Source organism: Malurus melanocephalus, unplaced genomic scaffold (genome assembly GCF_030028575.1).
Source record: "Malurus melanocephalus ecotype Western Australia unplaced genomic scaffold, MMel_1.1 scaffold_24, whole genome shotgun sequence".
NCBI lineage: Eukaryota > Metazoa > Chordata > Aves > Passeriformes > Maluridae > Malurus > Malurus melanocephalus.
The window spans coordinates 2,330,101-2,354,052 of record NW_026623256.1 but is presented as its reverse complement, the minus strand read 5'-3'; the positions used below and the strand labels follow the sequence as shown (position 1 = coordinate 2,354,052).

At 44.3% G+C, this 23,952-nt stretch overlaps 1 protein-coding gene across 3 annotated transcripts in view; it reads left to right on the top strand.

Annotated features, from left to right (window-relative positions):
• The window catches only part of GRIP2 (glutamate receptor interacting protein 2), a 104,167-nt gene that overhangs the window by 23,824 nt on the left and 56,391 nt on the right, over positions 1-23,952 (top strand). For 2 of the 3 annotated variants that reach the window (XR_008967052.1, XM_057390290.1), the window contains exon 2: positions 22,387-22,467. Coding sequence is in view for 2 of the 3 variants with exons in the window: in XM_057390290.1 (XP_057246273.1) it covers positions 22,387-22,467 (81 nt within the window). In the remaining variant the exon portion in view is untranslated. Of the gene's footprint in view, positions 1-1,211; positions 1,309-22,386; positions 22,468-23,952 lie in introns of those variants that run through there. The other variant, XM_057390291.1, reaches the window with a different exon arrangement.

The following is a 23,952-nucleotide window of genomic DNA, read 5'->3' as shown; positions in this document are numbered from 1 at the left end:
TGGATCTTCAACACAATTCAGCCAACTTTTCCATTTTAATAGTAAAGGAAGGAGACACTGGTTTACTGCAACCATTTCTTCCTAGGCCAGCAGCCTGTCCCCACCCCCWGTGCWGGACCACAGCTTCGAGGGAAGGCATGCAGCATCTTGTCCTGGAGGGCCAAACTCCCCGTGTCCAGCTGGTTCCCAGCACTGCCCCCAAAGCCTCCTCTCGCCAAAATCTCAACACAGGACTTGCACGAATTTTGCCCATGCTGGTTCCTCTGCCCTTCCCAAGAAAGGGTTAAACCGAGCTTTCARCCAACGCTGTGGGGAGGACACAAGACCGCAGCCTCATATTCCCTTACGAGCACCGTGTGTGTGTGTTCGGGAGGCAGTGTAATGCTTTGACAGCAGCTTGACATTGCCTTGAAAGGTGCTGGAGGCTCTGCAAGCACTTGCCAAGAGGGGGTGGGGGAGAGGAAAGTGTGTCAGGCAACACTGCAGTCGCAGCCTCTTCTTGTGCTCAGCCCCGCTGCTGCTGCTGCTGCTGCTGCTGCTGCAACTCGGGGGCTGCTGCGCGGCTCCGCTGCCGGCCAAGTTCTGGCGCTGAGCGCGGCGCGGGGGCAGCGCTGCCTCCGCCGCAGCAGCGCCCGCCCGCCCTCCTCTCGTTCATGCCTTTTTTTATTCCCCCACSCCCCGCCTGAAATGCCCATGAAAGCCACCGAGGGGCTGGGGCAGGAAGGGGCCAGCACATCTCCGTGGGATGATGCCCGCTCTCCGCCGGCGGGGCGCGGGCTGGAATTCCGCCGGGAATGAAGTGCCCGCTCGACATTTGCTGCATYTGCCGGAGCGTCAGGGTTCAGTGGCTGCCTCCCCTTCAACCAGCTGTTCCGGTTAATCACTGCGCTTCCAACTTTTGTTTGGCAATGCCTGATGGCCAGTGGAGCCGAGAGAACTAGCACGGGATTTTTAAGACCTCATAAAAAAATCCTCCATACCCTTCATTTTCCTATTTTTACACAGGACTGGCGAGTCGCACGTTAAACAGMCGTGTAAAGATATTTCTTCCCAAAGGGTTGCCACATTTCGGAGTCCTCGCAAACTGGAGAAGCCAGGACGGTTTGTGTTCGATCTCGCTGCCGGGAAGTGCAGGAGCCGCGTGTGCGCTGCAGCCGCGCTCGGCGGTGGGAGGCAGCCCGGGCTGCCCGGGAAGGGATTCCAGCGCAGGGAGGGAGAACGGAGCGGCTCTTACAATTAGTTGAATGATTTGATAGATARCAGCAGACATGCTTTGTGGACTGAAAAAGGATTTGCAGTCAGACTTTGGTGAGTGAGCCTTGTCTGTATTTTTTCCGCCCTTGTCCAGTAGTTGAGTTCTGTTTAATCTGATTTTCTTTAAGCGCATTTAATATCATTAACAGTTTCATGTGCTACTTTGAAAGTGGTTTTACAAATCCAAACCGTTGCATGCAAACTTAATTGCTTTGATTTGYAAAACATATCTTTGCTTGTCCGTAAAGAATTTCTCCCTGTGACCACTGGAGAGTACCCTTCAGGCTGCCTTCTCCTTCTCCACCTGGAAGACTGGCAGTCACAGGGGCTGTTCTTATGGCACCTCAGATACTGGAGAGCCTTTACAGCTGTTTTGACTTTTTAAAAAACAAAATCTAATCGTAGCTCTTTTATTTTCCAGGATCAATGTGTGAATGGTCTGGGCATTTAGCAGTGGTGAATGGGGGAGGGCTGGGAGGGAAGATGGGGGTAAGGGACTCTGCAGAATGTGGTGGGATCACTGCCTTTGCCCCACCTCCTGTATAATGCACTATTACCTTGTCTAATAAATATTCCAGCTCCTGCTAGAAATCTGCTRTTTCAATGAGCTGCTAACCTCTGTTTAGATACCTGGGGTGAGCAATTCACTATTACTGTGGAGAATAAAAAAAAAATCTATTTATTTCATTTCTGTAAATGGGTAGATGAATGTAGAAGTGCACCTTTTACAAAGGGCAGACATCAAATCCTGGCCCCAGCATGGATTGGCTCTTTTATTTCTAACTGAGTGCAATATTCAGGTACTTTGTTGCATGCTGTAGCTCTGCTTGTTGCAGCTGAATGTGCTGCATGGAGCTTGTCTTCCACTCTGATGCAAGCATTTCCCTTCTGAAAGCAAGGACGTTGGAGTTGGAAGTACAGAGGTAATTTGTGGTTTCTGAATCATTTTTCACTGCCTGAAGTTAYCTAGTGAGACTGACTTTGCCTTCTCCTTGGCATCAAGAAGCCCTAAAGCATGAACCTAACTTTAGAAAATTGCTTTCCCTCCCTAAATCCAGAGGTGAAAGGAACCGGGTGGAAAGCAGCTTAGCCTGGCTGTGTTACCCAATCTCATGGATAATGACTGAATGCAATGTCTACCTACTGTACCAGCACTGCAAGAAGCATTTTGGGGGCTTATTTTGAAGCTGCCAGAGACCCATTGATGAGTTCTGATAGGCTGAGGGAGTCTGGGTGTGTGATTTAACAGGGCAGGAATGCACTYGTTCCATGGAAGGATCAAAAGACAACTTGGCAGGAGCTCACACTGCTCTTGGGGCTGAGCCACGAGCTGGCCCTGGCTCAGAGGTGGCTGACACTGACTGTGCTGGAGGGGTCTCCTCAAAGCCACCGGCCACAGAGGGGGTCATTTGTGAAGCTCTTCCAGCATCTCACCAGAGATATAKGGTGTTTCAAGATCGCTGTGTTGTTGCAAATGGTGATATTGTCTGGATGCTGGGTGATCAAATGAGAAATTGTCCTGATGGCAGCCCCAAACATGTCTTGAGAATCTTGGGCTGATGTTGTGTCACGTACAAAGGAATGGTGCAGTCACTGGGTGGGTGAGGAAGCCTTTTTTATCCTGGTGTCAGACCCTCACAGCTTATGATTGTGATGCTCCTGAGCACCAAGCCCATGGTTTCATGGGAATCCTTTCTGGAAATCATGTGGAATGGAAACAATAAAGGGAATTGTGATCTTTTTACTCATTTTAAGTGCAATAGGCAAAACCAAATGGGTTGTTTCAAAGAAGCACCCAAACATTTCATAAATGCTTTCTGGGCCCACCACTGTTAGGGTATTGGCGATTTATTTTCTTTTCTTAAGTTGYTCTCAGAAGTTTTTTGATGGGACATTTTAATAATAGAGAGATTTTGTCTGTCCTTCAGAATGRAAGGGTCAGAAAATGCAAACTAGCAGTGATGTTTTATGGGAGGTGGGGGAAGTGTTTATTTTCTACTTAGAGTGAGTAGTTCTGCTGATAGTAGGATGATAGCATGTTTCCACAAGGGCCCTTCTAATCCTGCTGTTGGAGCACATCCCTGAAATGCTTYTTGGCCTTTCTGAAGTCCAGGGGCACCCTCTATGTTTTGTTCTAGCAAAGTTCAGTTAGTCCTTACTGCAGGAATGGGCAGAACAACAAAGCTCAGTGAATCTTTGTGCTGTTCCATGTGACCCACCGAGCATCCCATCCCAAACCAGCCCAAGTCAAATGTTAATTGAGGACAGCACAGACAACTTCAGAAGATGATTTGTCGTTCAGATATATCCATTTGGGCAACTTCATTATTTTTTATTTTTTAAAAAACAATTTAGATAGAAGGCAAAGGAAGAATAAAGATAGTGGRTAGTGGGTTTGTTGTCTGGTTTTAGGGGTGGGKTTTTTTGTTGCCATTARAAGCTAYGCTTTCAGWGTGAGATRGACTCTCTGCAGACCRAGGASAGCAGCATTTCCTGTCCTTTTTCCAGACTGGCAAATGGCACCCTTTATTGCAGGGTGGCCAGRAAAAGAGACCTGTTAAGAGATCTCTGCCCCTTCCTGCTCTAGGTTTTCGGGGGATCAGGTCCCCTGTTCTCTCTCTGTTTGCCAAATAAGCAGGGGGAAGAATAGAGAAAAACATGCCTGAAAGGGATAGAAAACTAATGTGAGGAGCTAGAATAAGACAGGAAGAAATCTTTATAGATAAATCTCCTAGGAAGAAAGATTTTATCTTTCTTATTGAAGAATTCATCACTATAGTGCTATTTAATATAACTCCTGCTCATCAGGCTGCTTACGTCACTTGTCAGCTTTGCCTCAGTTGCAGCCAAATGATAGATTAAGAGAAAAACTAACTGGGGTGTGTGTACCAAGACAAACATCTCTGGTTATGAATCATTGATCATAATTTCCTTGAGCCAAAACTGGGCAGAGAGGGTTCATGCTATTTGTTTGCCCTGAGATRGTATCGGCCATGCCTATGATATCATCCACCCACATTGCATTTGAATATATCCAATCTGGGAACACGACATCAGCTCAGATTAATTCAGTAAACTGAAATATTAAGGAAAAGCATTGCTTATCTGGAATTTTGGTGCCTTTGCTTCCTGTCCTAACAGATGACAGATGACTCCCTTCCCTCTGTGCATCACACTTCTGAGTATCTGAAGAGAGTAATAATACTTTTTTTCTCCTCCCCCTCTTCTTTTTAGCATAGACAACTCATCTGTCCCCCAGCCTCATAAGTTGTGGTCTTCCAGATGTCTGACCAGCCTGCACTGATTCGATCTGAATGTGCTCCATCCAGCTGGGCCACATCGTTATTGAGCTGTGGTACCCAAGCCTGGGGACTGCACTGAAGCCAAGGCTTTTATCAGTGTTGAGTCAAATGAAAGGGTAATTTTGCAGATTTTGTAGACTATACCCACCTTACTTGTACAGGGTATTAGCACTTCTTGCATATGGCATGGCAYTGGGGAATTACATTTGGTTTGCAGCCCACAGTATCTGAAGAGTCCTTGCTGTCACTTCAGTAGTTGTTCCCCATCCTTCATTCATTCATTCATTTTTCCTGCCCAGCTCTGGTAGCTTGCATGCCTCTTTACCAAACTGTACATCTGTCTTTTCAAGCATGTATGAGTCATTCTGGGTTCAAAATTTACTTCCCAGCCTGCTTCCAGTCCCTCATTCCTGGTGACTGTCAGTAAACTTAATAAGATCAATCTCTCTGCAGCCATCCAGGTCATGTAGTGAAAACTGGGAGCCATACCAGGCTGGGGAAGGGTCCCCACAGAACTTCATTTAATACATCTTTCCCTCCTGATTGTGAACAACTGATGAATTTTCACAGTGTGTGGTTTTCCAATCAGTTTTGCATACACTTCATAATCATCTGTATCCTGCTTCCCAAACATACTTACAAAAATAGCATGTGAAACAGTGTCAGAAGCATTTCTAAAATTGAGATATAGCAACTTGCATTTTCTGTCTATCCCGAAATGTTGCTCTCATATGGAAAGCAATTGAGTGGGCATGACTTGTTTGTGGTAAATCCAGGTTTGCAGTTAGCCCTCCTCATTTGGTGTTAACAGCTCATACACAGACAGTCAGCTCCAGGAACTCCAASAGAGGGTGATGGATTTGTCATTCTCTCTCCCCCACTCTGTTTGCATGCTGTTTTGGTTAGGTTTTTTTAAGCCGAACATTGCATTTTATTCTTCCATCTTGTGATGTTTTACTCCTCCTCCCTAGAGTCTTATGGATACCTGCTGATGGCTTTAGGACTTTGGTGACCAGGAATTTAAAATTTTGTTAACTAAGCTTTTAAGTACAAATGAGCTGATCTGTGCTGTCAAAAGGAATGCTTGCTCTTTTCTAAAGAAGACATACTCCACTGAAATTTCTGTTTGTAGAAGAAAAAAGACTAAAGCAACATCCTAACAGCTTCTCATGGTCCATAGAAATGATTTTTTTAAATTCAGTTTTTCTTCTGCAGTATGAAGGTTATAGTGTTTTTCTCTTAAAAGCATGTGCTCAAGCACGTCTTATTAGCACAGATTCGTTAGGAGAAGGATGTTTTTCAGTGCAAAGGCCAGGAAAATTTAATACAATTGTTTGGTCCACAGTGGCAGTTGAACAACTGCTATAGAGATTTTCTCTCGAGCATTAACTGTTGGASTCCAGTTTCCAGCCCAGGCTTTAACCTCCCTGCCAACCTGCTTAAGAAAATCTCATTGCCACTGGAAGAGGTGCACTGTGGCTTTGAGTGACCCATAGAAAGGGACTGAGTTTCATGTGGGATATTAAGTCTTGCTTTTGRCTTTATGTCCAGGATCATTATTCTTTACAATATTTGTTCTGTTTTATTAATCCATGGAAGCCAAGGGCAACTTCACTGCCAAAGTGTTTGCGTATATTGGAGCACGTAGGATTTGATTTCTTTTGAAAATGGACTGTTAAAATGGATTGTGTGTGGATGCCAATGTTTATTGCTTGTGATAWTATCCACCCAACTCAAGGATGGAAGCCATTTAGTTTTACCCAGAAGGTCAGAAAAAGATACTGGGCAACTTGGAGGGAAGGGCACCTCTGCTTTTGTGTGCAGGCATGGGTAGGTGTGGCAAATAAAAGAAACAATTAAATCTAACAAGTAATAATAATCAGAAGGGAGTATTAATGCAGAGCTGGAGAAGGAAAAGTAGAGCAAAATAAATATTTAGCAACGTTTATCAATTGACAATGGAATTCTACCAGGCATAAGAACATTTAAGGCTCTTTTCATCTGTCGGTTCAGCTACTGCATAATTTTTAGCATGTGAGTAATCCCATCAGGGTAGGCATGGTCTTAAGCCTTGATAGGATGGAGCCCCCAGGTCATTGTACGCCTGTCTATTCAAGGTGGCAGAATTTAGTTTCAAGACAAACGTGCTTGTGTGGGCGTTAGGAAATTCTGGGTCTGTGACAGTCTGACTGCCAGTCTGCTTCTGATTTTTTTTCCTTATAATATTATTATTATTCTCTTCATAAAAAAAAAAAAGGACTAACTGAGTCTGATGTTCTTAGCTGCCAAGTTCATTAATCTGTGGATTTACAAATCAGTCTGGTAATTTGAAATGTGCAAAATCACACAGGATGAAGAATTTCTCTCCCTCCATTCCTAACAATTGCCACCCCCGATTTTTTTTTTGTTTCAATGAAAGTATTTTCTTTTTTTTTCCTTTGACCGTGTGTTTTTGTTCAAGGATCTGATAATTACATGCTTGGAGATGATGGCTTTTCAAAAGCATCTTTCCCAGCAATTTTCAACTGGAGATGTGGATAAAAATATCTCCCCATTTTTTTATCAGAAATGTTTTCAGTAATGTGCAATTATRAGCTCTGCCTTCATTCAATTCATCCTGGAAGAATTTGCTTCACAGGGAAATTCGTTTCCTAGCTGCCGTAGATGCCAGCATAGCTGGCAGCTGCAGGTTTTGTGGGGAGGAGGGAAAAGAAAGGCCCAGAAATTAAAATTGCTATGAAGTAAATTGATCTCAGCACCTGGAAACCATGAAAAGATGAAATCTCATACTTTTTTTGTTAAATCATTGTTAAACTGCTTTGCAGTCAGACCCAAAATGGCCCTGGAAATTATTTAGTGTAGCTGAGAGATGAAGAGATGATCCACTTAATCACTCCTCACAAGTGATCTGTTTCTTATTGTGCAGGTTCATGTAATCATGTTAGCAAGGTGGAAGGAGTTGTGGTTTTCTTCCCAGCAGTGCTTCAATTTCCAGTCTCAATATGTAATTAACACTTGTGTGGTTTATTGTAATGAAGCTGTAAGCTGGGAACTGGCTTGGGTCTGGGGAGAGCAGTGTTGTTGAGAAGGACTGTGGAGCGGTTTCAAAGAACATAAAYATGCTTTTGTCCTGGGAGGGAATAACTTGTGCTGGTAAGAGTGTGATCTGGCTCCCTGCTSCCACATGTGTGGATGAAAACGGGATTTGTTGCATTCTTCTGATTAATTGCATCCTCCTCTTCCCCAAAAGAGGACTGTAGGTCCCTGTCTGGTGTGTGCTTCTGTTTTGGAGGTCCTGTGCCAAGTTGTTTGCAGATATTGAGTAAACTGACTTGTTTTTGATTCCAAATAATTCTTCCCTCCCAGATTCTGTCCCTTCTCAGAGCCCTCTCAGTACCTGGGGAGCCCAGARGCCCAGCACACTCACCCCCAGCTCCAGACAGCTTCTTTTCCCAGCCAAATCACTGAGCTAAGTCATGGATCTGCTCCTCGGGCTTTGAGCAACCATCAGCCACATGCATGACCATACAGATGCTGAGGGTCTGAGTCAAAGCTCCAGCAATCCCCACTGTTGTGCCACCAGCCCTCGTGGAGGARTTGTCCCACAATAAATCTGCTTCTCTGTAAGATTTCAGTGGAGATCCCTTCCTTGCCCCTTGTGGGCATGATGGCTGATCCATACAGGGTCCCTACTGCAGTGAATGGTTCACTCTGAAATGTGTAAGGTGTGGCCTGCTCCTGCCCCAGTGATTTACAGAGGATCATTTCTTTATGGAATGTGCTGCCATTTGGGTAGGATTAAGCTCTTGGTATTGATGAAGGTATGTGTTTTGATAAAGGGTTTTTTTCAATAATGTAATGCATTTCCCATCTAACTCACCGTGTAGACAGATCCTTCCTGCCATGAGATGCTGTGCTCTGCTGCTCCTGCTGCCAGAGGGCCTCCAGCCTGCAGCCYCCAGCACCAGGAGGGATCTTGGGACATCAGCTGCAGGTTCAGCCTCAGCTGACACCTCTGCAGCAGGGAAGCCATGCAGGGGCATCAGGGGGAGGAGAGTRTGAGGTAGGAATGGACTATGTGGGATCCTGGCATAGAGCCACAGGCATATGTCTGAAATCAGTGGGGAGGTGCTCAGGTATATACAGATCTGKATCAGACAGTACAGGTGACTTGTAYACCTTGTACTTGTGGAGTTGAAAWCAGGGTGAGGTTGGAAGAGCTCAGAGACAGAGGGTACATCACTCATTGCTTCCCATTTTGCTCCAAACCCAGGTGTCACCCTTTGGTCCATTGCTCCCTTGCCTGTCCTTGCTGCGCAGGACATGGATCTTTTCCCTGCCCTTCCCTGCTCCTYTGCTGTAGCTGAGCCCTGTGAGGTGATTCCTGCCATCACGGTGGTGGCAAATATCACCCAGCTCAGGCTGGCTGCAGAGACAGTCAAGAGATGGGCGCTGTGACTTGTGAGGCTGGACAATGGGCTTGAGACAACAGAAAATTTTGTTATTATTAATAACAGTAACAGCTTCAAAAAAGAATCAAAGAAACCCCTTTTCCCCCTTGTGTTTCAATTTATCCCCAATTTTTCCACTCAAGTGCTTGGCAGAGTGGCCCCATCACTTAGGGGGAGGATAAGTGTTCACCTTTCAGGACCTGGAAAACAAAACATTTGGAAACTGTGGCGGAGGCGGACGAGCAGAGCTCCACTGGCTGTCCCTCCTTTCCAAAGGACCCTTTATCATTCAGCAGCCGACTCCAGCAGCACCATGAGCTATAATAGGCAATTAGCTCYTAGCAGATTTATGTGACACAGCATTTTATAAGCAAACAGTCATGTGTGTTTAGTCATTGAACAGACCTGCTGTATCTGACGTTCATGGGAACAATCTCATCCCTGTCTCCTCCCTGAGCACACAATCAGCTGTCTTGCACCAGTATGGACCCACAGTCATCCACACTCGTGCAGAACTGGTGGCAATGTGTCACCAGCAGCTGTCTTTGGTTCTGGTACGCAGTGGCAGGAGGTAAACTCTTGGYAATATTTGCTCTCAGAGAATCCAGGCTCCATCTGGAGGTGAGAGTGGAGGAATGGGGGATACCTGGTTTGGAGATGTCCTCCCCACAATCCTGAGGAGCCTTGGTGAGGTGAGGGGTTGGGTGAGCACTTGCACAGCACTCTGTCAAAGGCTTGCATCCAGGGGATTGCAGTGCTCCCCAGACTTCCCCTGACTTGGAAAGTACTTGTCAGGTTTAGTATTCATAGTTAATTTTAGATATACCTGCGCATGCTGCTCTTCCACACATCCATTACACACTCGACAGAACCTGCTGGTTTTAATTTTTATTAGCACAAGTGCCTTGTTGAATCAAAATTAAGTGGGTATTTGGGAAGCATAATGTGAAGCATTACATTTAATGGTCTGTTCCTGCCTGGAGAAAGGCTGTCACATGCATCTTCCCTCTTCCCGAGACTCTGCGGTCTTTAGCTACACCTGAGTTTTTCTGAGTTCATTGCTACTTCCTATCCTCTGTAAGCTGTAAAACTCCCAGCTGCAATGTTTCAGGTGTGTGTTGCATCTTCTCAGACATGTGGCCTTATTCAGGTACAAAATGCCTGGCCTGGGTTGTGGTACATGGGAGRAAGGCGGGTTTGGGGTGCAGGTGGAGCTGCTGCTGGGGCTGCTCAGCCCAGCCCCGGGAGAGCTCCTGCGCCTCTGCCCTTCTCGTCCAGGTTCCCTTCCCTTGTTCAAAGGGGAGCASGTATCTGCCTTGAGCAAAGCAAAACTGACTTTTCCTCAGTCCTAGGCATGAGTCTGCCATGAGTCTGTCCCTCTGGTGTTTGTGATGGTCGGGAGAGCTCCAACTCTCACCAAATTGCAGGTGCTATTTTAACCAGTGTTCYCATTTCCCAGCCTGTGGCTCCYCGTGGCTGGYACCTTGCTCCTGGCTAATCCTTTGATTGGTGTGGTTTTGGATTTTAAAAAAATCCCAAGGGAAAATCAACCCACAGAACTACGGGGCTTGAATTCTACACAGAGCAGGATTTCCATGTGAATATCCCAGGGTTGTCTCTGCTTATGAGTACTCACTGTGAGCATTTCAGAGGATCACAGAGTACAGCTTGCAGCAATTTGTTCTGAATTTCACCAGGAATTTCCATGTCTTTTGTGAATTCTTGTGCTGGCTGAAGTTCAGACCAGGTTCTCTGCCTGCTTYGCATCACCTGTGCGATATAAAGCAACTGGAAACCAGCACAGCAGTTCGCATGAAGGCAGCCATGGAAAACAGCTGGAGCACATTAATAACTCTGCTGGAGCGGGGTCCCATCCATCTTTCATACTAAACAGATGTTTGCTTTCATCACGGTGGTGCTGTGCTGATCTTTGCCATCAGCCTGTTTGGAGGATGGGATGTTGGCAGAGCCTGAAGCCAAGTCAAGGCTTGATGGGAAGCAAGAAGTGGGCAAACACAGGAGCYGAGCTCATTGGAAGCAAGATTTAATGGGCAATTTAGGCAAATTTTTAACAGCTGGTTTGATGAGGTCAGGCTGCACCAGTTCCAACATCAAATAACTTGGAGCTTTGAAACTTTCATATTTCATCTTGTTGTCCTGYTAGATCTGATATTCCCTGACTCTTTGATTTCTCTCCTTCTCCTCCTTCCTTTCATTTTAAGTGATGCTGTTGCTGAAACTTCCTTTATTCTTTTAACTTTAAGCTTATTCCATTTCTCACACAGCTCCCGTGAATCCTCCTGACACGGTCTAGGATAAAAGCAGCCCAGGCATGTACATGGGCCATTGCATAATAGATGGTTTGTGTGTCAGAGTCTAAAATCTACATATGTTTAGATCAGTCATGAAGTGGGAACATCTGTATGTATTCATATATAATGGCTTCTACCACATGAATGAATAATCCAACTCCCACGATTTGGTATTTACTTTTTTTGAAACATTTCTACTTAGCCGAACACTGAGGGAGAATCACATTTATGGGGAATTAAGTCTTAGTAAGGTTTAGYAGAGCTTCATGGATAAGCTGGAAACAAGTCTAAATGGGGTGCCAGAAATCTTTCTTTTAAAATAATTAATGCTGTCTGAAACTTCTTCCTTATTTCTTGACTCCCACTGGCTTTTAAGCACTTTGCATCAAAATGCATTGCAAATCTGGGATAAAGCACCTGATTTGYCACCTACTGCATTGAATGTCTTCCCCTATGATGTCACCTTCCTGCAGTATCAGCTGTCTTTGCAGTGCTAAAAGCGTTTCCCAAACTTTGGGGGCTGCACTGTGAGCTGGGGGCTCCAGCTGGTGGATTGCCCCATCACCAGCAAACCTGGCTGTGAGATCCTTTGATGCACTGGCCCAGGGGATGATGCAAAAAGCTGTTYGAGAGAGGTTTTACCTAAATCAGTTTTCTTGTTTTACACCTTGGTCCCTAACTCATGCTTTTATTAAATGTTAACTGCACTGAAGTGCATCTCTTCTGTTACTTGATTTGTTTTTTTGTGGKTTTTTTTTTCGTTGCTATTTTTGTTTTCCTTTGGTTTGCATGGATTTTCTTATTGCTCTTGGCACTGAGATTGATGCATACCACACATGGACCTGTATCAATCTCAGCCACCTCTTGCACTGGCACAGTAAATCTCCCAGATTTGATCCTTAATTTAATYTTCTGTGCTTTTCCCCTGAATCAGAGCAGGCTTGTAATTGGGAGCAGAGAGAGCGTGCTAACCTGGACTTTGTGGTGGGGTGACGTTTGAAAGGGCCGTCCTGTGCTCGCCTTGCCCACCCACCCCTTGTTAAATCTTGCTGGTACCAGGGTTGCTTATGTCAAACTGATGAGATCAGCGGGGCAGCAGGATGTGATTTGCTCTAAGAAGGGGCTTTTCCCRACTCCTCATCTAAGGAGTTAGGTTTTTTAAAAGTTTTCCTTAAGCTTGGTTTGCCTCTCTTCATTTGCTCCCCACATGGACTGGTGTAAGTTTAGCAGAGGTGTTAAAATTTTGCATTTGTTCTTTGGGGCAAGTAATTTACTTTTGTTACAGGGACTCTCTTTGAAGTACTTTAGGAGTAAAACAAAGGCATAAAAGCTGTGTTCAAGTCCCTGTTCATAGAATTTCTGAGCTGAATGTTGGCCCAAGGTCTTTTTGCCACCTCATCTTCCCTGTCTGGTGAATGCAATGGTTTTTCCTTTSCTTTGTCTACTGCCTGTCACAAGAGATTTGCTCTTGACAATTTACCTGCTGAACTGGGAAAGGTTATCTGTCTGTAGCCGAGCCCAGAATTAAAAACTCTTGTCTCAAGCCCCTTATTTACAAGCTCAAGGATATCCAATGATAATTTTTATTACTCCCACTTTTATTTCAGAACTCATGCTCTGTATCTCTTTATTTCCTATCCAGGTATATATTGAGAAGTTTTTCTCTGTTTGAAAATAAACATTTTTTCACCAGAAAAAAGTAGCTCAGGAACCCTGTTAGTCATTGCTTTTTGTCTCTGCTGCAGTGATATTGATGTATCCTTCTGCTTCATTTGAGGTATGTTTTCAAGCTTTGAGCTGGTCAGAACTGCAGAAAATACTTACTGTGGACAAAAATMAAAAAATTACCCTTTCACTGTGATATTTCTTTTCATCCAATTTAATCCCAAGTGGCATTTTCACCTGTTTTGTGTTGGGTTTTCTTTTAAAGATTGGATTGTGAATGAGCCATTCAAAATTTAGTCTCACTCCCTGCATAGTACAGGTCGAAGAGCTTAGTTCCTGTGAACCATCCTCTGAACTGCCTAAGGGGTGCCAAATGTTTTTGAGAAAGATGCCCACCCATCATGACAAGACATTGTAACACAATGTCCAGGTGGTTAATTCTTTGCATTCAGTGGAAAGAGAGGACATGCACATGTTCCAGCATTTAGGATGCATCTATAGCTTTCCTTCTCAAGTTCTGGCTCTCTACCTCTGCACTGAAGAGTTCAGTGCTCTCCTGCTGTGCTCACACACCAGATCAGATCCCTTCTCTCTTCTCTTTAGTACAGCACTACCTTGTACTTCTTAAACTCCTTTGCTCCCTGGAAAGTTAACAGCCTCTTGATTTAACAGTTCTTTTGTAAGATCTTGGAGGATGAAAGACAACAGGTACCGCTTTTAAAGCAATCATAATAGGGATCAAAAGGGAGTTTGTAAAAAGCAAAATACGTGAAAGAATTTACTATCATTATCACYGCAGCAAATTGATTTCCATTTCAAGAGATGGAAGTCCTGACTTCTCCCTGTTCAGTCACCCCCAAGCTGTTGGTTTGTGATTCGTGTTCCCACCCAGGCTGTGTGTGAGGGTGCCCAGTTCTTGGCACTGACAATGGCTCTTGAGTCCTGTCTCCATCTCCTCCCTGGACCTCTGTGAGTGCAACCCAGCATTAGGTAAGACTGTAAAAAAACCCAAAAAAMCACCAAGATGAAGGATATTGTTATATGGACACTGATAATGTTTTTGGCTTCAGCTACTGATATGTCAGAAAAAAAGCTTTTACCTGTTATGGTATAGCCTTTGACAAGCTGCCTTAGTTGGAAGGCACTTTGGAAACAAACCTTATGCAGGGAAGGCATTCATGATGGTTTTCAATAAAACAAAACTTGTTTTCTGTTTTTGACTAACTCCAGGGTTTTAAAACAAGTAAGTAATAGTGGCCTCTAAGCTTAGGTGGCCCTAGTGGTTTGAGTGCTAAAGTCTAATAAACTGACAGTACTTAATTTCATTTGATTGAAAACSCACAATAAAGCTGTCTTTTTTAAAATTTGATTTCACTCCACTGTCACTTAGGATGGCACTTGGTCCCTGAAAGAAGGTAAATYCTCAGGGTTTGGATTCAGCAGGCTGCATTCTTATCCACATCCATATTGAAGAAAAGGTTAGAAAGCTTACATGGAGTTAAATATAGAGAATTGATTCCCTTGCCAACTAAGATTTACTGCTGCCTGCTGCTTTGATTAATAAATCCAGTTGTATCTAGCAAGGCRTTCTTCCTTGGGAAGATGTTAGACTTTATTGGTCATTTCTCACCAGATTACAATTGCTAACTTGAAAAACTTTCATGAAAGATCAGTCTGAAAATATATCTTATTCCTCTTTAATTTTTACTCTTGAAAGGTAGTTTCTTCAGATAACACAATCAGTATATCAGCAGTATTTTATCTTTCCAACTTCATGTTCCCAGTACAGCCTACGCTGCTTAATAAGAGAAATTGCCAGATTGACTGGAAAATGTAACTTTAATAACATCATTTCAGGCACWAGAACCATTGAGAAATAATAATCCCATTGAGTTGGTTTCTGCACTATTCTTGTCTCTCATGCACAAAATTACTGCAAATGCTCTGCATGAGTCTGTGCGTGCAAATGACCTGCAAGGGGGTGAGGCACAGCAGGGGCTCCTCTGCCACTGGGCCATCCATAAATATAAACTGATGAAGTTGTCGGAAAAAGCCTGGGAGGGTGACAGGGATTGTAGGAAGGGAAGTCTCTCCATTTCTCACTTTCAATTTTTTAGCACTAGAAATACAAATCTTTCTGGGGACTGCTTAAGAAAAGGGCTCACTGAGTGAAAAGCGATCTTGGTGTGGATGTTTTTAGGTGATTGTTKGGAAGAGAAGGATGAAAGTGAAGATTGGGTTTTGGTTAGGAAAAGCTATTTGTGCTGAAGATCCAGCTTATGAAATCCCTGAAGATGTTCTTAATAAGCCTAATTTAATGCACAAAAGCATACCCTTGTCAGAATCAGGAAAGAGTCATCCCTGATACTTTTAAATGAACAAAACAAAACCACAGGCTACTGCAGCAGAACAACAAAAGCTCCTCTGTGAACAGAAAATCAGAGGATCACTTAATTTCCAACAGTTTTGCATCCACTATCCCTTGGTTTCCTCCCTACCATGCAGAGCAAAATGAATGGTGAAGTTGGTCTAGAGCTGGTTTGCACAACAGCTCTTTGCTTTTCTGAGAGCAATAGCTCAAGTCTTTTCTACTGAAAACATATTTTTATTGAAAGTTAGAAGATTATAAACCTCTTTCAGGCTTCACTCTCTCCCCTCCAGGTTGATGGATATTGGCCTCTAGGTTCCAGAGATGTAGAGGACAGTAGATGGACAGCATGGGAAATTAATTTTCACACAAAACCAGGAGAGAAAAGAAAAGGAACAGGGCATAATGAAAAAAATCGAGTCACTTTTTTCAAGTATTTTTTCTTCCATCTCTCAGTACAGTTTCAGTGGAAATTGAGAACTGCTTCCAGGTTCTCTTATCACAAAATTCCTTGGATGTGCTGATTAGATAAAGTTACTCTRTGCTGGCTTCCAAAGCAATAATGGGAACAACCAATGCATTGTAGCAATGGCTCTGGTATATAAAAGACTTGACTGTAAAKGCAGGTTGACTGTAGATTCTTGACTCATTTCTTCCCTTTCATGTTATTTTTTTTTCCTGGAATGTAATGTATTTAATGAAAACATGAGAAGTACCAGATGTTGGCACTGCAAGCTGAGTCCAGCATTCATTCTTATCAGATGGGACTTGGATCAGTCCTTGAGAGGTGTTTGATATCCTGTGAAAGTTGATATGAGTTAAACCCTACCAAACCTGGCTTTTCTGCAGAGCCAACTTAAATGGGTTTTGTGCACACAAAACTAGATAATCTGCTTGTTTACTAAATGCAGAAACTCTTCACACATCTTCAAGAGAAGCAGCAGTCTTCCATCAGTGTTACCTGCTGCAATGGAATTGCAGAGGGTAATAAATATGTTCTGGTATCCCTTGGAAGCCAACCTGCTTGGTAACAGGGACGTTTGCTGGCTAATATCTTGGTCCGATAAAGGGTACTGCTATGCAAATAATTATCCACTGCATTTCAGTTGAAAATGATTGCTTGAAACAAATTGTTCCTTCAAAAGTAATTTTGGTTTCTTATTAAAAAGAAAAAAACCAGAAGAACAAAGCACGGAGTTTCTGTTGAACAATAGGTTATTGTATTTTTCCTAGAACTGATTCCTATGAATACAGCAGCAGGTGTTATGAAATTATACATGCCTGAGAAGGGTTGGTASGTGAATGAATGCAGAAGAAAAGAAGGAGAGACGTGGAGGTTGTGGGGAGATGAATTTCATGCTGTGTCTATTGAGGAGAAGAAATTAAGAAGTGCAACTTCCTCTTGGAACAACGTTGAAGTTTGGACAAGTTCTTTGTGGCTCGAATGGCAGCAGCAACAACTACACAAGTGGATGGAGGAGCTGCCACAACAGCCTCTGGTGGCACAAGGAGCTGCAGTTGGTGGAGCACGTTCCCAGACTGGCTGGGAGTACAACATCATTGCAGTAGGGCCAGCACAGGGACTRGCAGGAGTTTGATAACTTTTTCCCCCCAGAATTATCTGGGAAAATGGGAGGAGAATGCTCAGTTGTTGTTTTGGGGGCAAGGGCTTTGTTTCTAACAAGGGTAGTTCTTGTRCAATGTGGCTGTTTCCCTGGGCTGGGAAAATTTCACTCAGAAATTTGTGACGAGAGAAGTTAAGAGGAAACTTCACCAAGTTCACATTTGACACTGAGCATCTCCTGAGTATGAGCTGGAGGGGATTTGTTGCCAGTAAAGGGATAAATAAGAGGCTTTTCTTCACAAAAGGCAACCTTTGCCATTTGTACCAGATTTGTTGATACATGTATTTACGAAATTGGGGTGGGGCTGCTCCTTAAATAACTCTGTTCCAGTCTGAGCTCGCAGGTTAAAGGGAATTTTTTTAATCTTCCTGGTGCAAAGGAAAAGAAAAGCATTTCAAAGCACTGCTTGAGTCTGGCTTTGTGCTGTAGCAGACACACATGGGAGGTGCCCTGGGCTGATGGGGAAGGGGTAGAACTATGGTGGGAACTGGTTTTTTTCACTGGCACTCTTCCAAAAACACCACCCCACCCTCTGGAGAATAAGAAGTGAAGAAACATTGAGCCCTTTCAAGGTTGTGTTGGGTTGTTTTGTTTTTTTTTTTTTTATGCAGTGAGCTAATATCTGTGTGATGACAATGAAATTGTGCTGCAGAGCCCTAAAGCAAAAATGACTTTCAGTTTTCTTGTCTTAAGCGTTTCACAGGAGCATTGTGAAGGACTATCTTGTGTAAGGATTTAGCATGTTTGTTACTGTATGCTTGGACAATAGGGYGGGATCATGCTTTAGCTCAACTTTTGCAATATTCCAGGAAAAGTATTCTAGAGATCACTGGCAGATGTGTTTTATCTATTCCTTTGGGTTCTGTTTATTTATTTTCTTTAACTTGAATAATGCAAAGCGAAAGCAGTGTATTTCTAGAGGTGGAAAAGAACTGAGCAGCAGTACTGGTTAGAATAAACTCATGTCCAAATTTTCCAAGGGCCTGAGGATTTAGATATGAGCAGAAGAAAATTAAAGCCCCCTGCTGAGGAAGGCTCGGGCAAGGTGGGATCCTTCAGGCAAACAGGCTCTTGTCTGAAGCAGAGACTTGGGAGGAGCTCCTGCTCTGCGGTGCACTTGGTAATTAAGTAATTTCAGGAAATCATGCACTCTCTAACAGTGTTCAATGGGCTTTTTGTTTTCGTGTCCTGGGCTCTCTGGATCTACTTGTCCCTTGTGTTAAAGGCTAAGTGCTTTGAGGATGGGAAGGCCCCGCTGTGCTGCTCTTGAGCAGGGAGGGCTGAGCTGTGCCCAACCTGCTGGGCAGTGCTAAAATAACCCAAACTGCACTCGGGGAGATGGGATGGAGGGGTTGGGACAGCCTTGCAATCAAACCCAAATCCATCCCTCCTGCATGGGATATCTCTGGGTGTGCTGCCATGGATGTGCCAGCCTGGAGAGAGAGGGAGGGTTTGTGTTACTGTCCTCAGGTGATGGTCCAGCCCTGGCCAGGCTGTAGCAGGGCTGTGGTCATGGGACCTAAACACCAATTTGAGATTCAGAATGGACGTACATGGATGTATCACTTTCCCCCTCCCCTCCTTCTGGTGATAYATCAACTTTTTAAAGGTGATTAGGTGCCTAAAGATGCAGCTAGATGATTATAGTCTGTTTTTGAACTACGTGTCTGCATCTTCAGGCACTCGGAGATCTTTAAAATCCCAGGCCTTGGAGCTGTGCTCCCCGGGCTGCAGTTTGAATCATCAGTAGCTGCCTGACCCACGCTTGTGTACCCCTGGCTGCTCTTTGCCTGACTACAGATAAATGCCTCCCTTGACGTACAGAAATAACTCTCCTCAAAATGGATCAAATCACACTTAGTTTTAGTTATTTGGATTTCTGCTTCCAGCCTCATGCTTTTATTCTAGCAAAAAATACCGGCTTGCCTTAGTGTGARCAGCTTTTGGTTCTTAATGCTGGTTTGGTATTCATTTCTCTAAACAAGGAATGCAATTACCCTGTAGCAAAATAACTGTCTCCAACTGTCTTTTTTCCATTAAACAAACGGGAGGTTTTACCTCTTGCTCTTCCCATAAGATTAATGCACTTTCTCTGCAGGAACTGTCTTAAAGCGATCCAGGAATCTGAACAACTTGCAGAAAGCTGCCTAATTGTCAAAGAATCTGATTTAGCCAAYGCTCATTTTCATTAAGAGGTGATCTCTGCTAATAATATAGACTAATAGCTCTTCTAAATGAAGAAAAAAAAAAACGTGAACCTTCCTTTTCTCCCCCCACAAGCAGGGATAATGAACTCCTAAATCAGCTCTCTTTCCAAGGAAGCTTTTTTTCCCCAATTTTTGCAGAGTTCGGCTTGGCATCTAACTGATGTCGGGAGAACCTGGTGCCGGTGCTTGCAGGAGTAGTGGAGTCTGCCCTGACTTCCCTTTATTCCTGCCCTGCCGCTAAAGCATGAAGATTTTTCATACTCCTTCATCTGTCCAGTTTGTTTTTGAGGGAATGAGACAGGGATTATCTCTTCTTTATTGTCACAGTACAAGACATGTACCATTGTTCTGCACTGCTCTTGCAGGGGACGAGAGTTTAGAGCTTTGTGTGAAGGTGTAGRGGCTTGGAAACTGTGCTCTCTCTGGTTTTAGCAAGGCATGTAAATACTAAAAACTATTGTCAGAGATTTACAGGAACATTGTATGTTGTCACAGATTCCATTGGGATCAATATATGGAAAGTGTTGCATTCTCAGTTTTATTGAGGGTCTTATGTACTCGGTGAGCTTTTCTGAAAGGTCTAGAGCCAGCATTACCATTTCTGCTTGAAAACCACCAATTACAAAGTCTTTTCTTTAGAAAATTTCTGGCCCTCTTGGTGTAAGAGAAAAAGCTTGAAAAATAAGATTCTAATAGCTCCAGCATTGATTGYTTGCAAAAGGAACCTGTATGAGATTAAAAAAGAGAGTTATTTTCCCAATTGTAAGGAGAAGAGAGGTTCATGAATTTTCAGTGCTTGCGCTGGTGCTGCGGTTTGGGCTCACTGAGCAGTCAGGTTGGTTACCAACCTCACCTCCAAACTGATGCTGCGCTAGCCAGGAGGAATAACTGAGGCCACAAAGAGAAGGAGTTGCTTTTATAAAAAAACAATGTGACCACTTGCACAAACAGAAAAAAAAAGCTCATAAAAAAGTGACTCAATACCAGCTTGAGTGSCAGAGCAGGAAATGGGCTGCAAATGAACAAAGAGCCGCGCGCGGTGGGGATGCTCCTGCGAGCAAATGCCAGTTCCCATTTCGGCAGGCGGCATGTGGCAGCCTCCTTTCCTGTTCAAACATTTTAGCCAGATAATGAGGGGAAAAAACCAAACATTTTTCACATAATCAACTGAGTTTGGARCGGAGGAGCAATAGAAGGGGAGCTGTTGTGCTGATTATTTGCTGGCTGACGCTGCTGTCAGGAGCACTGGSACGGGGCAGGGGGTTGTTGCTAATTGCCGGCAGCGCCTGTGCYTCGGGTCACTGCTCTTGGCCACTGGGCTGCTGCTGGAGGCTGTTGTTAATGCACAGCAAACCTGGTTTCTTGCTCAAAGGGAAGCCGAGGAATGTTCGCCAGCAGCAGGTGGGGTAGGGAGGGTAACCTGTAGCGAATTGGGGTTTCTTATCAGCATCGATCGGGGTCGTGATGGGGAAATGAAGCACRGAAGGGTGCTGGTGGCTGTCTGGTTCGGGGTGGTGTGTTTATGGGAAACAGATGGTTCACTGCTTTAGYTTGCCAGCAGATTATGGAGTTGGCTTTGAACCATCTTGTGTGGTTTCCCAGGAATGCAGGGATCCCATCCACAGCAGAATGTCACTGCCCTGAGCGTGTTACCTGGGGCAGAGCTGGCAGCAGTGCTCTCACATGGAAGGCAGCTCCRTGCTGGGGTGCTCCTCGCCCTCCGCAGTGTCCCGTGGGACCAAGGGCACACCGATGCTCCAGTGCCAGTGAAAAACCCCAGCCTAGGGGGCCCAGGCTGTGTTGCAGGTGCCTTTTACAGAATTACCTCCAGTATTGGAAAAGCAACCTCATGCTGGGTRTCCTGAGCTTCAGGGTTCCTCTTCCAATGTGCTGCTGCATTTGTGAAAGAGATAAAGGGTGGCTGTAGCTATTGGGAGTGTGGACAGGGAGCAGCTGGATCGGCATTGTTCTGCTGCTCCCTGGGAATTGCCATCTTGCTTTGTGCTCCCCACCCATCCCTGTTACCTGACTCTGCAGTTCTGCCAGGGATGGGGTGACAGAGAAAGGGTAAAAGAGAATATTGGGAAAAAACTGGTGAGAGAGACTAAGATTTACACCATGCTTTTTCTGTTTATGGGGAAAGTGGTCTGCAAGCAAACTGAATATTGGGATTGAGTCTCCTCTGTACAGATCCCTGTCTKGAATGAGGCTGAACTAAAAATTTTGTTCACTTTGTGTGGAGTGAGACAAAAACTTCTTCCTAACTTAAATGTAACTTACTTAAGTGCTGTGGGCAGGAATAAGGTTTTCAGTAACCTATATTTATACTATCGTGTACAACTTCTAAACCTTCATAGCTACTGAAAATTCCAGGAATGTGGTCACAGAGAATGGGAGTTATTTGATACTACATGATTTCGGAAATTATTGATTGGAAAAGTGCCAKCTTTTTAGGAAATGCTATAAAATAAACATTTTAGATGGATGGCAATGTGATCTGTAGAAGCATGCTGCTTTTTCTGCAGATAAGCTCTGTGATAATTCTGTAGCAGCCTTCCAGTAGGAGAATACAAAGATATTTAGATGCTTTAAATTTCAGCTTATACTGGACAGTGTATTTACAGCTCATAATGCTACTCTCTCTTCACTCTGACTTTTTTTTTTTTTTTCCTTTTAATCACTTAAGAGAAGGTACTCTCTATATTGTACAGAGGCTGGAATAGCAGCAGGAAAATGTGACTTTGAAATAATGGGATCTATAAGAATAGGCAATTTCACTCAAGTATAGTGATTTAGTGCCCTGTTAGTGTCCTGATGTATAACTCCATTTCCAAAGACTGTAAGTTTTTTCACAAGCATAATGACAGGCTTGAAACTTGTGAGACTAATGTCCCAGCTTTCTCTAGCCTCAGCTGTTCCACATAATTACAGGAGTAAGGGGATTTTGTTCTCTCCTAGTAGATTAGTTCCAAGAAGAATAAATCAGATAATATTACTGCYTTCTTGTTTCCCTCTCTACAAGGTGAGAGCCCACATGGTGCAGTGCAAAGCTGGGGCTGGTGATGGTTTTTCTTGCCTGCAGTCTGTGACAAAGATGTGATCCCAATTTTGGTGTCACCAGGACAACTTGTTGCAGTGCTCTGGTTCAGTTGTTTGTGGCTTTTGGCACTAATTTCAGCTCCTGTGTTTGCTCTGCTCACAGAYGATGGCCCTTACTCGAAGGGGAGCAAGGACTCTGGTGGGATGGACGCAGCCCTGGTCTCCAGGAGGCAAAGCATCCCAGGTAAAGGAGGGGATSAGCTCCTGCTCCAAAGCATTGGGGCATCCAATACACTTTACCTGGATACCTCTAAAGTGGTAAAACGCCTCAAAACACTAATTTTGGTGCATTTATCATCAAGGCTTTTGCTGGAGGACAGAAATGATATTAACTGGTCTCAGTGAGTGGTGTATTACTGGTACAATCCCTGTCCTGTGTGGGGCTGTTGATGATGGTTACGGGGAGCTGAGAAAGGACTTATTCCTGCACTGGTTTGACACTCAAAAAGAAGAAAACAGCAGCAAAGGAGAGAGAGGGAAGAAGCGCTGCCATAGCTGAGCTCGTCAGGCAGGGAGGGAGACTGGCATCTGGCAAACTTTGTATTTCCCACATCCGACTGAGTTGTTTTTGCTATTTAGTCAGTCACAGCAAATGTTGGTGTGAGATAAACCTTCCCATGCAGAAAACCCCTGGGGGCTGAAGAGGAAGTGGAGAAGTGGTAGTTCATTTGCCTCTGTTGGTGCTGAGCTTTGGGTGCCAGCAGCACTCCAGCAAGTTTGGAGGGGTTGCCCTGGACAACTCATCTCCTTCCTAGGAAAGCCAGGGGCTTGATTCTGGCTTTTGATTGTTAATGACCCAGTCACAGGTTTGGTTTAGTGTGTTTTAGCTAATGGGGAGGGAGTGGGGCCCTTTTGCTACTGCTTCATCATTCAGCAGTTGTTTCAGAGAATGTTCTGCATCCTCTGGGGCTTCTGCAAAACATTACCATTATAGTACAGCCCTGATGGGGAGAGGCTCACAAGAGCCAGTGTGTCCAGCAACCCCAGCTCACRGCATCTCAATGGGGAGGGAAAAATTCCAGTGTGCTCTTCCTACCCTGGGATGCTTTGAGCAGCAAAATCCAATGTATATGCCAACAGAAGAAATAAAAGACTACTCATATATGGTGCTTAAAGACTATGTCTTGAAGGACCAGATCCTCCTTAACTGGCTCACTTTTACACTGTGTGAGTCTGTGACTCTGGCAGTAGATTTATAGAAGCATGGGTCAAAATCCCTTATGGCTGACCTTGATYGATTGATCTTGGGGACTTGCCTTTTTTGAGCAGTGATTTCTCCTTGAACCCATWACAGTGGGTAATTGCACTCTGGGAGTTCTCATTTTAAACACTTATCAAGGATCAAAATTAAACCCCRTTGAAGAGCTAATAGTCTCCCCTTGTGGCACCATCTGTGTTGATCAGTCATGTCATGTAATAGAGAGGAAATTTGCAGGATGGTGCTGGATGTTGTTCTTTCCAGCACGGTGGAGAGCCCCACCAAGTTTCTGGCAGCCCCTGGGATCCCGTGTTGGTGAATTGAAAATTAACTTACTGCAGTTGGCAAGGGATCAAAACTGAGTTTAAAGAGCAGAAGTATTATGGACCTGACATTTTTACAACAAGCTGCCAGTGCCACATTAAATGGRTGCCCAGCAGTGCCTAAATGCCTGCCAGACTGGAGCTCGAT